Below are 14,217 nucleotides of genomic sequence, written 5' to 3' on the forward strand. Positions count from 1 at the left end.
TAGATAATATATAACACTCGTGCAACAATCTAATGCTACTTCAGGTCACTTGGAACAAATTGCATAGTTTTACAACGTTGAATGGTCTAATTGTACTTTTTTTAGTTGGGTGGTCCAATTACATTTTCACGTTACATTTAATGGCTAATTTAAACTTTATTCCTTAAAAAAAAATGTGCTTTTTATTTATATTCGCACAATTTGTGAATCATGGTTCATGCAACGATTGTGGCTTAGTATTTAGCAGGATTTATTAACCGGGTTACCAAATTCGCCCGATTTGCCACCCTTTGGAGACACGTGGCGCATTCGCGCTTGCGTTCCCACTCCCACCACTTCACAAATTTCCATTTCTATCCTCAAACTCGACGTAGGTCACGTCTCTACTCACGAGTCTCGACCCTCACTCAAAACCCTCCTTTTTCTTCGATTTTTCTTTGTAATTTTCCTCAATTTTTTTTGTTTGATTCTACATAAATCTCAATCTGGAAAATATGAGTAATTCTGAAAAGGATCAGTTCGACATGTCCGATCTCAGCTCCTCCCTCCCCGCCGCCGCCGCCGGTATTTATCGGTTCTCCGTACGGCATATGCGTTTAGCTAGTTTGATTTCAATTCAATTTTTGTTTAATGTTTTTCTCCGTTTTTGTTTGTAGCTTTGAGCGCAGAGGATCGCGCTGGCTTAGTTAATGCGTTGAAGGTGGTGAAAGTTTTTGTACTGTTGTGTTCTCTGCATTAAATTTGTACTGTTTTTCAATGAGTAGATGATTCTTATGGCTTTGGTGTTTGATTTTGTGCAATCTGGTGATATATATATAGAATAAGCTTCAGACTTTGGCTGGGCAGCACTCGGATATTCTCGAGACGTTGACACCGAACGTACGGAAGCGTGTAGAAGCTCTGAAAGAGATTCAGGTTTGAATTTCATTTGTAATTTTTGATTTATTTTCTATTATTTTTTAGGCACTCTTGTGTTCGAATGATTTTATAACTTGCCTGATGATAGATTAATGGCTTCAGTCTTGTTACCGGGAACCTCACCCTACTTTTTGTAATCACTTCTCCAAAATAGTGAAAGGACTGAAGAATAAGGTTGATGTGTTGTTTGTGCTTGCAGAGCCAACATAATGAGATAGAGGTCAAGTTTTTTGAGGAGAGAGCAGCACTTGAAGCTAAATTCCATAAGCTGTATGAACCCCTTTACACCAAGGTAAAAAGCATATCTCAATAATTATTACCTCTTGGAATAATATTTGGGTAAAATGGATCTTTATTATATTTCTATAACTCAAAGTTCTTTATTGTTTAGAGACATTTCAACTGATTTCACTTAGAAAATTTTCTAGGGTGTTTCCCCAACCTAATAACATAGGTCTGATCATTTTTGCAGAGATATGAAATAGTGAATGGTGTTGTTGAAGTGGAAGGTGTTAGTGAAGCTTCTGTTGATAAGGGAGATGACAAGGGAACAGAAGGTGAGACATACTTCTTTCTGTTGATGACATCATTTATTTTGACTTTCACTATCCATTCTGTTTCTAGGGTGCATGAGTATTATGAATGGACATTCAGTTTAATACTAGCATGATATGTTTGTGCAGAAAAAGGTGTGCCCAACTTCTGGTTGAATGCGATGAAGATGAATGAGATACTGGCAGAGGAGGTAACCTCTTGAGATTCGATATTTGATTACTGTGTGGATGTTAATCCCACTCTTTAAACTAAGCTGACGTTACTTGTTCAGATCTCAGACCGGGATGAAGAGGCTCTAAAATATCTCAAGGACATAAAATGGTGTAGGATTGATGATCCAAAGGGTTTTAAGCTTGAGTTCTTCTTTGACGCTAATCCTTTCTTCAAGAACAACGTCTTGGTGAAAACATATCACATGGTTGACGATGATGAGCCTATATTGGATAAGGCAATTGGGTAGTTGTCCTCAACACCTGTCTTTTATATATTATGCCCTGTTTGTCAGTTAATTTATGTTTGGTGGCTTATAGGATGGATATTGAATGGCATCCTGGCAAATGCCTGACGCAAAAGATCCTAAAGAAGAAACCAAAGAAGGGGTCGAAGAATGCCAAACCTATAACCAAAATTGAGAAGTGTGATAGTTTTTTCAACTTTTTTAACCCTCCACAAGTTCCAGAGGATGATGATGATATTGATGATGATACTGTAGGTTCTTCCCCTTTTTGTTTATATTATCATTGTTTCATACTGTTTGGTAATAACACTTCAAAACTTACCTTACTCTCTTAACTTTTGCTGAATCTTTGAACAGGCTGAAGAACTTCATAATCAAATGGAACAAGACTATGATATTGGGTGTGTCAACAATCATTTTTCTTTTCTTTTCTTTTCTTTTGTGGGAGTGTGGTGGCCTTTTTAAATCTTGTCGTTTTCCTCCACTCTTCACTCGCATATAAATTGTATATGATGTTATCTTTTTGTTAGTGATTTGTAAATTTGATATGACGTTAGTGGTTGCTTTTTGCAGCTCAACTATTCGCGACAAAATCATACCTCATGCTGTATCATGGTTTACGGGGGAGGCTGTTCAAGGGGATGAGTATGAGGATATTGAAGAAGATGATGATGATGATGACGACGCCGATGAAGATGATGAGGGCGATGATGATGAAGATGACGAGGAGCAGGAAGAAGGGAAGAGTAAAAAGGTGAACTTTTAGTGAACCTACATAATTGCAGAGATTTATATTTTCATTTATAATTGGGCAGTGAAATTAACCTTTGAAATATCATTGTAGTCCATATGGATCAAAGTTAAGACACAATAGTCATTTGATATTTTAAATGGTTTAGTAAACTGCAGAAGAGTGGGCTAGCACAAGTCGCGGAAGGACAACAGTGATCAGTTCTGCAAAAGAACAGTTTGGAGCTAGATAGAGTCATGCTGTCTTTGGTTTCTATACATATATATAGATATTTGTCCTTTTGATTAGCCTTTTTGCTTCTCCTTGCGTCCTTGGGCATTTTAAGGTGTTATGCATTTGTTATTATTTTATTAATTATTGAATGTTTATTTGTTTATTTTATTTATTTTTCATTTTTCAATTCTTATATTTTATACTCCCCATATTTTGCCGTCTATTCGTTGTTAGTAATTTATCGGTTTTCAGTACTTCTGTTAGAATTGTGATATTGGCGTATTGCATAACATGCACTGTAGTTATATTTTTATATTTTATTGGCTATTATTGAAAAGTGAATGAAATTATCTTTATCCTTGCAATATTTCCATTTTTGCAAAAATGGCTTACTCTCAACTCTATATCATCAAATTTGAAATTATTTCACTATTATCTTTACAATTTCAACTACTTTTTAGAAGTGAGACTTGCTTTCATATCAAATTCAATAATAATAATAATAATAATAATAATAATAATAATAATAATAATAATGCTATAATAATAGATTGATAAAAAAAATAAAAACAAATAGTTTCATAACTTGAAAATTTGCGTGTTATTTTTTTGAAGGAAAATGTCACATGCAATAGGGATTTAATAAATCAACTATAATTAACTTATAATAATAAATAATTAACTTGTAATAGTAACTTAATTAATGAACTTGTAGAGTTGTGGTGGTAATCTAATAATCTTTTAGTAGTAAGTTAATTAACAAATTTGATTTATAAATTAATATAAGTGTCATTTAAAAAAAAAAATTATTTAAAGAAAAAAGATGTAAGTTAAAAAAGATTTACAGAAAAAAAATACTCCGTTTTAATTATTGGAAATTAAAATTAAAATTCTAAATACATTTAAAAATCTTTCAACTATAATCTTTCAACCAATCCTAATGATTTTATTAAATACTTTTTGTAACGATTAAATACTTCTGATTAACCAAAGATTTATTAGAACTAGATATCAAAACTCATTAAATAAATATCTCTTTATTTTTAGAATTTGACACCATACAAAATTAGGAGTAGAATTTTTCATAAATATATAATAAGATCAATCAATTTATATAAATAACTAATAAATGTGAAAAATTTTATAGCACTTATTAAAAGTTGGATATTACAAATAACATTTTTCTAATAGTCTGAATATAAAAGAGAGTATAGTACTAAAACCTGCACTCCCCAAGTGTTCAAAATGGATTTAAACATGTAGGATTGTAGGGTTTAGGGTTTAGTATGAAGTTACATAAGTCTAAAGGGTTGGTATACATATAAGAGGCCAGACTTAAGCTTCCACATTGGCACAACTCTTTCAAGAAAATCTTCAATTCTAACAGTATATTTAATCAGATCAGTAACTTAATAATCTATATTTGGCATGCGATTTGCAAGCGGGTTTTTCTCTCCTTGGCGGTCTACAACAGCCGCCTCGGTTGTGGTCAATAATAGTGAGACGCTGCAAATAGAAATGGTTGTTTGTTTATAGAATTGAAGATGAAGAATAGTAAATAAATGTTCAATGTATAATGGTACAGGAGTACAAGACTCGTGGTTCTCACCTGGCAGCGTCCATCAATGCTGTTCTAACAACTTTGAGAGGATCAATAATTCCAGACTTTACCATGTCCACATATTGATCTGCATATACAATGAGAATAGTGTGAATAGGTTGCCCATTATAATTACGATATACTCCATAATACTTAACTGTGACTGAATTTGGTTGGAATCATTTTGGGGAGGAATCAGGATTCTGGAATCTAATTATACGAGTAGCATAGAAATCATGGTTCCTTAGGCTCTAACCTTTGGCTGCATCATAGCCAAAATTTAGATTATCTTGTTCCAAAAGCTTCCCAACAACCAAAGAACCATCTACACCAGCATTTGATGCTATTGTGAAAGCAGGTGCCTGTTGTAGGAAACGCAAACCCATTCAGCCCAGAATGTAACTTTGTGGAGAAAATATATACGAGTATATATATATATATATATATATATATAGAAACTCCTGGCTTGACACACCTTAAGAGCATTTTCAATGATCTGAACTCCTCTTCTTTGACTGTCATTTGCAGTATTGAGGTCTTTCAGAACTCTTGTTGCATGTAAAAGAGCAACACCACCACCTGAAAACAGCAATACCCAATGATCTTTGTTTGTTTTTTTTGGTTGGGGTGGGGTGGGTGGGTGGTGAGGGGGGGGGGGGGGAGTTGATTTACTGAAGCAATATAGTATACCTGGAAGAATGCCCTCTTCCACAGCAGCCTTTGTTGCATTTAAAGCATCAGTAACCCTGTCTTTCCTCTCCCCAACTTCTGCCTCACTCACCCCTCCAACCTGAAAAGGCAGAAGGAATAAAATAAAATGTAAAGAATGCAAGAGAATAAGAGTGGAGCATCATATGACAAGGAATATACCTTGAAAACAGCAACACCACCGGAGAGCTTTGACAACCGTTCCTGTGCTTTCTCCTTATCAAACATGGCAGTACTCTTATCCATGGCTGTTCGCAGCTGTTGAAAAGTGCATCAGTTTTCATTTGTCAGTGCACCAAATATAGTTCATTCTATCAATAACAAGATAACAACTATCTAGGCAATGCAAACAAAAAGTTGACTCTTTATCCTGAAGGAATAGTGTCTTCCTTGTATCTCTACGCGTCAATTTATATAATCCAGAGGAACAAACCAAAAAGATAAAAAGGCTAGACTCACAGTGCTGGCTCCAAGATCAAGTTGGGTTAGAGAAAAATGTATGCTATCTGCCTATCTTACATGATTTTTCATTAATATAGAAACAAATTTGAGAGTAGCATCACCTATCTATCTATGCTGTTTGAAACAAATTTATCCTGGAGTCAGATTGTATGACAAACTGACAGGACATGAAGAGAATATGCTTCAAATTATAGAGTTCTAGAAGCTGATGCAGAAAGCATATTTTCTGAGGAACACAAAAAGTGAAGACACTACCTCCTCACATCTTTCTTCAATTAGCTTCTTGTCGCCACCTCCATGTATGACTATTGTGTCATCGACAGAGACAGTGACCTGCTCCAATGAAATCAGCACATGGACACCCAAATATATATTACTGTGTTTCACAAAAACCTTAACAAAAACATCAAAATGCGTACCATGAAACTCAATATACAAACCTTTTTGGCAGTACCAAACATATCAAGTTGCACTGCGTCAAGAGTTAAACCACGTTCTTCGCTAATGACCTACAGAATAATTAGGCCTCAGAAAATATATATATATATATATATATATATATATATATATATATATATATATATATATAAGTATCACAAAATAGGAAAGAGAGCCACTCACCTCCCCTCCAGTAAGTATTGCAAGGTCCTCCAAATTGGCTCGTCTATTATCCCCAAAACCAGGAGATTTGATGGCACAAATCTAAAAAGAAACTAAGCAAATCATAGAAATCCCACGGACAGAAGTAACTAATGACAACAGACAATGCAATAGGAAGTGAATCATAAGAAAATAAATATTACCTTTACCCCGGCTTGATGCTTGTTGATAATTAGCATAGTCAAAACATCACTGTCCACATCTTCGGCAACAATTAGCAGAGGCCTTCTTTTCTATATATGTACACAGCCACACACACCACAATAAAAAAATCATCATAGCAAATATTTGACTTGAAGATTTTATCAGTGTCTTTACTTTTAGATACCCATTTTGAGGGGAAAGTGCTTACCTGTACAGCCATCTCTAGTATCTTCACAGCTGAGTATATGTTAGAAATCTTTTTGTCGTGAATAAGAATCAAGGGATTTTCCAGTTCCTATAACATTAAAGCAACTTTATACATATCATGAGCACAAACACACTCTCAAAATGAGAATACTTATGCAAACTATGGGGCCAGTATGATGTGAGCATTTGTATTACATAATGATAACATGGTCAAATATCCAATCCTAGAATTAAGAGCAAGTATTTGCAGAAATCTTTACATACACATTTCTGAGTCTTTGCATCTGTAACAAAATAAGGGGATATATAACCACGAGCAAGCTTCATCCCTTCCACCACTTCCAACTCATTATCCAGGGTATTTCCATCCTGCACAAGTTTGCAAGTTTTGATTTCATGCGCTTACCATTATGTATACGACTTGGGGAATGACATAGAACATGCATGAGCATACTCACAGCAACAGTAATCACTCCGTCCTTGCCTACTTTCTCCATTGCCCGTGCTATTAATTCTCCAATTTCCCTCTCACCATTTGCAGATATAGTTGCTACCTATTAAAAAGTAAATAACTCCAATAAGAGGTGGTGGATAAGTTCAAGAGTGCCATATATTTTCACGTAGGAACAATCAAAAAAATGTTATTTGTCCAGTGAAATCAATATGTTTGCTCCTGAAAAAAAAAATCAACTAGTTGAAAAAACAAGGATAGCTAGCTATATTTCCAGAGAGCCTAAAAAATTATGAATTTACAAACATATACCCCAATAGTTTAGTAAATTGATGACTAAAAATGTATCAGATAAAGTAATGAAGTAAAATTAATAAGACAACTTTTCCTAACCCTTAACCTGTGTAATCTCTTCAGGTGTGCTAATCATAACTGCTCTGCTCTTCAAATCAGTAATAACAGCATCAACGGCCATATTAATGCCACTGCGCAAGTCCATCACATTTATACCAGCAGCTACTGCTTTACACCCTTCTGTGTATATAGCTTGAGTTAGCACGGTAGCACAAGTTGTACCTGTTGTCATGTGGCATCAATTTTATGATCTTCAATATAGCTAGATATATTGAATAATAATAATAATATATTATAATATACTTTGAGATTGTGAGATCTACAGTTGAGTCATTACCATCTCCAGCAGCAGAATTAGTAGCATTAGCAACCTGCTTCACAAGATCTGCACCTACATTCTTTGCCTTTTCCTTAAATTTAATACTTTTGGCTACAGTGACACCATCCTTTGTGACTTTAGGATTTCCCCCACTGCTCTCAATGATCACATTGCGACCCTAGAGATCATTGCAAAGAACGAGTAACCATTCTGATTAGTGTAGCCATGATGCCACTACAACATTGCTTAAAATGGAATCTGTATATATCTCTAGAATTACGAATGCCGAAAGTAAGCATGATATTTCCTATTCTCTATCTGGAAAATTGAACCCACACAGAGGATTTCAACTTGCTAAAATGCCTCTACAAGATAATTCGGTGAAGTAGGGATTCTAATTTGAAATTGGAACCTTTTACAGGAATGGCATGAAGACTTCTAAAAAGCAACTGCCAGGAATAAGTGTAAAATTACCTTAGGTCCCATTGTAACCTTCACAGCTTCTGCAAGCTCATTAACACCTTGTAACATGGCCATTCGAGCCCCAGTTCCGAAACTGATATCCTTGGCAACATAATTTCTGCTGGAGATAACCCTACTACAGATCTTTACCACACAAACAAGCAAGCAAACACGTCAAAAGTCATGAAATTCCCATCAAACCAGCTCCCCTCAGTCCCCAACCAGTACAGACACATAAGATCACAATCAACAAAACAAATTTCTGGAACTATCCGCTGACACCACAGCCGATTGAATCACACGTGAGGATTGCCGAAATGTATAATTAGATTGAGGACGATGTGAAGGTTAGAAATTTTACCTGTTTTCTGGAAGCAGAGGACCTGATAGGAAATAGAGAGCAGTAAATTCTTACAGGTTTTTCTGTTTATACGAAAATGTAGAGAAAAATGAGTTGAATACAAAGTAAAAAAGAGAAATACCTGATGGATGAAGCAATGGCGGAAGCAGCTCTGTACATGGCTTGATAATGCGAAGAAGATGAAAAGGCAGAGAATCTGAGATTTTTGCAGTGGCTTCTGAGAATCCTGTGGGTTTAGGGTTTAAGATTTGAACTCTGCCTTTCATTATCATTTCTTTATACTCCCTCTTGTTTTTAAATTTATATTTTGGCCTTACATTTTATTTTTATTTTTTTAGGGAAAAAACAAATAACTTCACTAAATTAAATGTTCAATACAAGAAAAAATCAAAGACAACCAACAAAAAGGACCAGACTGAGAACGAGTAGCTCTAGCTAAGGCATGAACAATCTTGTTTGCTGATCTCGAAATAACATGAAAAGACACTGTTTCAAAGTGTTGTTGTAGAGCACGTCACTGACTCAAAACACAATCAGCATATGACAGATCCTGTGACGACGTACCATTGAATAACTTGCAGACCAACCGGCAATCAAAGAAAATAATCACCTTAGAGACACCTCTCTCTTTAATTCTTATAAATACAAAAGTTATCATATACAAAAAATGTGAAACTTATGAGCTAAAAAATGTGAATTTAATATACATGATAAAACATTTTATACATATGCAATTTGCATTTTTTATTTTTTTTCTTGAAATAATTAATATTTTGGATTATGACTTTACTATCCGCTATATATTCAAGTTTAATACAAAGCATAAGATTACTATATATATTAGGCTAGTGTGACATGACTGGAACGGATTGACTTATTTAAATTTATATTTTAACATTAACAAGTCACTAACTACATGTTTTGTTCACAAACAATATGGATGTTATTTCATAAGGAATGAAATAGATAAAGAATTGTTTTGTCCCTTGAAATTTTTTAATTCGAATCAATTCACCTATATTATACGGCACAATGGGCCTAACCCATTTAAATAAATTTATTCAAAACTTCGTTGAGAATTGGGATGAAAAGATTTCTAAAAATAACCAAAGAGGAAAGTTGAAAGATTTCTTTTCTATTTTTCCCTTCCTCCCTAATTTGTAAAAAGTTTATAGTACTAAGGTAAGGTTGAGGATCATGCATCCCCAATTTTGTGCTTCCATACTTGTGTGGCTGCATGCACGAGACCTCTTTTAAGTTTTCCGTGTAGTGTGTAGTGTGCGCATTCATGTTTTATTGTTTAAATTTATCCTTTAATATTCAATTCGGTAGTTAGCTTCAATCCCAAAAAAAAAAAAAAAGTATTATTTACAAATGGTAGGTATGATCTAATATAATATGTAACACAAATTGAAGACATCATAGGAATCTCACACAAGTAAGAGGAATGTAATTTAAAAAAAAAATGCAAATAGAGTTGGTTCACATAATGAATTTTGAAGTCATGACTGTCAACTGTCAGTTGTGTGATGGTATCTCGATTGTTCATATACTTTCTCAACCTACTGAAACACAAAAACACAAAGAGCCAAGCCAATAACGTCTCAATTGAGATTTGAACTCACAACCTTCCAAATGGAAGTCTAACCCGGATATCATTAAACCACAGAGTCCTGGTCTAAATGAATAATTAAATTCTTTGGACTAAAAATGTTTTAAAAAAATATAGAGTATATATTAATTACATTTGTAAAGGTTTATTTTTTAAATAAAAAAAAATTGGAATTGAGTGAAGCAAACCAAGTTGAGTCTTGCAACAATTTAATTTGGCATTTGGTACAAACTTTTTTCCACAAAGCACAATATCTAAAGCAGGAATCACACCTTCAAATCCTAAACACTGCACAAAACCCAATTACACGTATGTGTATATGTGTATGTGTATCATTACAACAAAATTCTTCTTTGTTCTAACAAAAAAAGAATTATTGTGTTTGTGTAGAACAAAAATCAACCCGTTTTTTTTTTTTTTTTTTTGTAGATTTAAACTCGTATTCAAAAGTTCCATTTCCAGATCTTGAACCTGACATCAACGTTACACTTGTCGTTCGGAATGGTGGCTTTCGACGGCGACTTTTTGGCCGGAGCAGCGACGCGAATGTCGTCGCAAGTTACTCTGATACCAACTCTCTTCGTTTTCAGCCCGGCGGCTTTAACCTTAACCTTAGTGTCCAGCGTTATCTTCACCGGGAAACGGCTCTTGTTTTTGATCGCCGATTTCATCGCCGAAACCTGATCGGCGTCGAGACTCTCCCCGGCAGCCGCAACGTTAGTTTTCAGCGCGGTAGTGTTCTTGGCGCCGTGTTCGAATCCAGGTATCGTTCCGGATCCGATGGCGGCGTCGCCGGAGAACACGGAGACGGAAATTGGATCGTAGATGAACTCGACCTTCTTGTTAGGGTTGCGGGCGGAGAGGGAGACGGTGAACTTGGAGGTGAGCGCGGAGGAGGTTAGGGCGAGCTGGGAGAGCTGGAGGGAGTCGACCACGAAATCGGGGCGCTGGGGGCGGTAGATCAGCCAGAAAATGGCGCCGGCGCCGGCGACAAGGAGGACGAGAATAATGACGAGGAAGGTGATCCAGAGACAGCAGCAACAGACGCAGCTGCGGCTGCCGCGGCGGCGAGACGGCGGTTTGGGGCGGTACATGGGGCGAGGGGCATTGTAAGTCTGTGACTTAGCGCCGCCGTTGGTGGCGGCGGCGACGGGGGGAAGCTTGGCTGTTGGGTTGATCTTGTCACTTTTATCAGCCATAACTGCAGCTATAAGTTATTTGTATGGAATTAGATCCTCTCTCTCTCTCTCTCTCTCTCTCTTTCTCTCTCTGTGAGATGAAGGGTTTCTGTACGTATATGTGTATATATATAAGAAGTAGATATATGGAGGGAAGATTATGGATGAAGAAAGAGTGGAATCTGAACCGACAGAGAAGAAGGGTGAGATGAGATGTAACCTCATAACCAACTCGCAGTTAGTTGTACATTCCCACGCTTTTCAGTTGCGAGTGAGTGCTAAATACTAATCAATCACAATTTGGCGCCATTTTTCAAAACTAATAAGAAGTAACTACCATGTATATTTTTTAATATTATTTATTTTTTTTAAAGAGTCAAGCTAAGATATTGGCCCTGTTTGGTAAAAAATTGATCTATAAGTCAATTTTAGCTTATTTGACCACTATTAATTGTTTGATTTAGTTAAAATATTAATATAAATGTTTGGTTAATTAGCTTTTTGCAATTTCATAAGGCTAAAATTCAAAAAGCTACTCCTAACAACTTTTTCAATTAGCTTTTTGAGAAAAAAAAAATACCAAATAGCTATCAACTAACAGCTAATTTACCAAACACTTTTCTACAATCAGCTAATGTTATCAACTATTTATACCTTCTAATTAACACAATCAGCTAACAACTAACAGTTATCAGCTAACAACCATTTTACCAAACAGGGTCATTAAGTCAGTAGAATAATATAATTGAGATAATAAGTGAAAAAGATTAATTATGAATTCAAATCGTTACGTTCTCCTTTAAATAAGTAAATTAAAGATGTACTTTCAAAAAAAAAAAAAGTAAATTAAAGATGTTCAATTGAGTGTTAAGATAACTTATATATTTTGCATGTCCCTACTTGGCACTTGCATATACATTACTTTTTAAAATATGGAGTGAATCCAAGTGTACACTTTTTAAATTTAATTTTATCTTTTTTCAATTTTTAAAAAACAATTCTTTTTTTTAGGACCGCGAATGGACTATAATTGGTGATCGTCCCCATTTATCTTCTATAGAAATTAGACAACCATGATCGGACAAAACACAATCACTAAAAAAACGAACTAAACAAGATAGCAAAAGACTCGCAAACCCTAGCGAGAGGGAGAAGACTCGCCGAAACCTAGCGAGAGAAAATATTTCTATATACATGTAGGTTTTAATATTCTAATTATCTAATAATGTTATATGAATATCTATAGAAATAATTATTGTAACATATTAAATGCATTTAATATGAAGTTAATTAGAGAACATTAATAAGATAATGTTGAGTTGGAATTTTTTTTTTTTGAAAAAAAACCATCGTTTCAATCCTGTGACCTTCCCTCAAGGGGAGCCACAAATGTACCATATGAGCACTAGGTGATTGACAATTAAAATTTTATTTAGTGATATATTGATAATATATATATATATATTTTAACAAAAAATTTTAATTATTGTATTTTAAAAAATTCAATGGATTGTATACACAAAATGTTTTTGTTTTTTTTTTTAATATAAAATGTATATTATTAGAGGTAAAATTATATGTGTATTAATAATAAATTCCTTTTAAATAATATTAATAATAATAAATTCCTTTTAATTAATATTAATAATAATAAATTATTTTTTAAATAATAGCAACAATAATAAAATTATGTCACTTAATCATTTAATATCGCATAATAAATGCAATATTGTAATGAGAATGCAGACGAGTTAGGTTTTAATGAGAAGAATTGCGGGTCAAATTTCGCCGGAAAATTTTAATAATTAAAATAGTGAGGGTATTTTGGTCGTTTCACGCATCTTTTCTTCTTCTCCAGGGAGTCCATCCATTTCTCTCCCGTTTTCGGCGTTCTTTCTCCTTGTGAATCCTATCTTTAATATCATTAAGCCTCCTTTCCCCATCATCTTAGTTCATTGCTGCATTCGCCGGAAACACGAGAGGAAAGGATGGACTCGCTTGGAAAGAAGAAAAAAGACGTGAAATGATCAAAATACCTTCATTATTTTAACAATTAAAATTTTCCGGCGGAATTTGGCCGGCAATTTGACCGGAGTGACCAAAATTGACAAAAATTGTACTAAATTGACACCAAGACTATGTGGTCTCCATTTGGAAGATTGTGAGTTCGAACCTTAGTGGATGTGTTATTGGTTCTTTGTGTTTCAGTAGGTTGAGAAAGTATATGAACAGATACTACAATGTAATAGAGCCAGTAACATTAAAAAAAAAAAAGGTACTAAATTGACATTTTTCAAAGTCAAAAACTAAAATTAACAAACCCATATAATCATATGACCAAAATTAAAATTTTCTCGAATAAATAATTAAAAGTTCATGGCTTAGCTTATTTTAAAATGCTATGGGGATGGGGATTTACATTTCAAAATAATTTTTTAAAATTTCATATTTTTTACTAAGCAGAGCTTATTGTTTAATCATGTAGGAATGATAATGGCTTAAGTAAAAATAGACACTTGACCTTCCAAATCTTAAATACGACACGTTCATAGTTAATAATCAAAATTGAGAGAAGTTTAAGTAGGCAAAATGATACCCATGATTTTAGTAGCAATGAATACTTTTACTACCCAATAGTGTGCGTGTATATATATATATATATATATATATATATATATATATATATATATACTCTCTATTGTTTAATGAAATTATACAAAATATTATTGTTACTTTTATATCACTGACAAAATACATATACAATTTCACTAAAGCTAATTATATACAACATCATTATAAATTTGA

The 14,217-nt window shown here is 34.2% G+C and overlaps 3 protein-coding genes across 4 annotated transcripts; 1 reads left to right on the forward strand and 2 right to left on the reverse strand.

The window, feature by feature from the left end:
* Positions 1-360: 360 nt before the first annotated feature.
* Positions 361-3,062, forward strand: LOC109192537 (nucleosome assembly protein 1;4-like). Of its 2 annotated transcripts, none has more exons than XM_019343219.1 (11): positions 361-564; positions 657-700; positions 820-915; positions 1,118-1,210; positions 1,391-1,475; positions 1,602-1,663; positions 1,745-1,929; positions 2,004-2,181; positions 2,288-2,331; positions 2,504-2,684; positions 2,830-3,062. In XM_019343219.1, exons 1-11 carry the CDS (start codon positions 495-497, stop codon positions 2,830-2,832), a joined length of 1,041 nt encoding a protein of 346 aa, XP_019198764.1. In that variant the 5' UTR covers positions 361-494; the 3' UTR covers positions 2,833-3,062. The 2 variants fall into 2 exon arrangements, with proteins under 2 accessions (XP_019198764.1, XP_019198763.1); XM_019343218.1 differs by having other exon boundaries at positions 2,840-3,062.
* Positions 3,063-4,011: 949 nt separating this feature from the next.
* Positions 4,012-8,896, reverse strand: LOC109192536 (chaperonin CPN60-like 2, mitochondrial). The gene is made up of 18 exons (XM_019343217.1): positions 8,744-8,896; positions 8,623-8,644; positions 8,274-8,405; positions 7,818-7,977; positions 7,527-7,702; positions 7,134-7,229; positions 6,940-7,044; positions 6,677-6,763; positions 6,468-6,557; positions 6,286-6,366; positions 6,105-6,173; positions 5,920-5,997; positions 5,365-5,460; positions 5,185-5,284; positions 4,970-5,073; positions 4,751-4,856; positions 4,504-4,582; positions 4,012-4,400 (listed from the first exon to the last, which is right to left on the reverse strand). Exons 1-18 carry the CDS (start codon positions 8,779-8,781, stop codon positions 4,304-4,306), a joined length of 1,716 nt encoding a protein of 571 aa, XP_019198762.1. The 5' UTR covers positions 8,782-8,896; the 3' UTR covers positions 4,012-4,303.
* A 1,516-nt stretch (positions 8,897-10,412) lies between these two features.
* On the reverse strand, positions 10,413-11,517 carry LOC109192247 (protein YLS9-like). The gene has a single exon (XM_019342818.1). The coding sequence runs from the start codon at positions 11,431-11,433 to the stop codon at positions 10,678-10,680; it is 756 nt and encodes a 251-aa protein (XP_019198363.1). The 5' UTR covers positions 11,434-11,517; the 3' UTR covers positions 10,413-10,677.
* Between the last annotated feature and the right edge of the window lie 2,700 nt (positions 11,518-14,217).

Source organism: Ipomoea nil, unplaced genomic scaffold, assembly GCF_001879475.1.
Source record: "Ipomoea nil cultivar Tokyo-kokei standard unplaced genomic scaffold, Asagao_1.1 scaffold1770, whole genome shotgun sequence".
NCBI lineage: Eukaryota > Viridiplantae > Streptophyta > Magnoliopsida > Solanales > Convolvulaceae > Ipomoea > Ipomoea nil.

Excerpts from the sequence above, each read along its gene's own strand:
- LOC109192537 (XM_019343218.1), top strand. The coding sequence starts at position 495 with ATGAGTAATTCTGAAAAGGATCAGTTCGACATGTCCGATCTCAGCTCC. Across the intron at positions 916-1,117 it reads AAGCTCTGAAAGAGATTCAG|AGCCAACATAATGAGATAGA; the intron begins GTTTGAATTTCA and ends TTGTGCTTGCAG. Across the intron at positions 1,930-2,003 it reads ATATTGGATAAGGCAATTGG|GATGGATATTGAATGGCATC; the intron begins GTAGTTGTCCTC and ends GGTGGCTTATAG.
- LOC109192247 (XM_019342818.1), bottom strand. The coding sequence starts at position 11,433 with ATGGCTGATAAAAGTGACAAGATCAACCCAACAGCCAAGCTTCCCCCC.
- LOC109192536 (XM_019343217.1), bottom strand. The coding sequence starts at position 8,781 with ATGTACAGAGCTGCTTCCGCCATTGCTTCATCCATCAG. Across the intron at positions 7,978-8,273 it reads AGGTTACAATGGGACCTAAG|GGTCGCAATGTGATCATTGA; the intron begins GTAATTTTACAC and ends AATGATCTCTAG. Across the intron at positions 6,764-6,939 it reads ATGCAAAGACTCAGAAATGT|GAACTGGAAAATCCCTTGAT; the intron begins GTATGTAAAGAT and ends TTAATGTTATAG.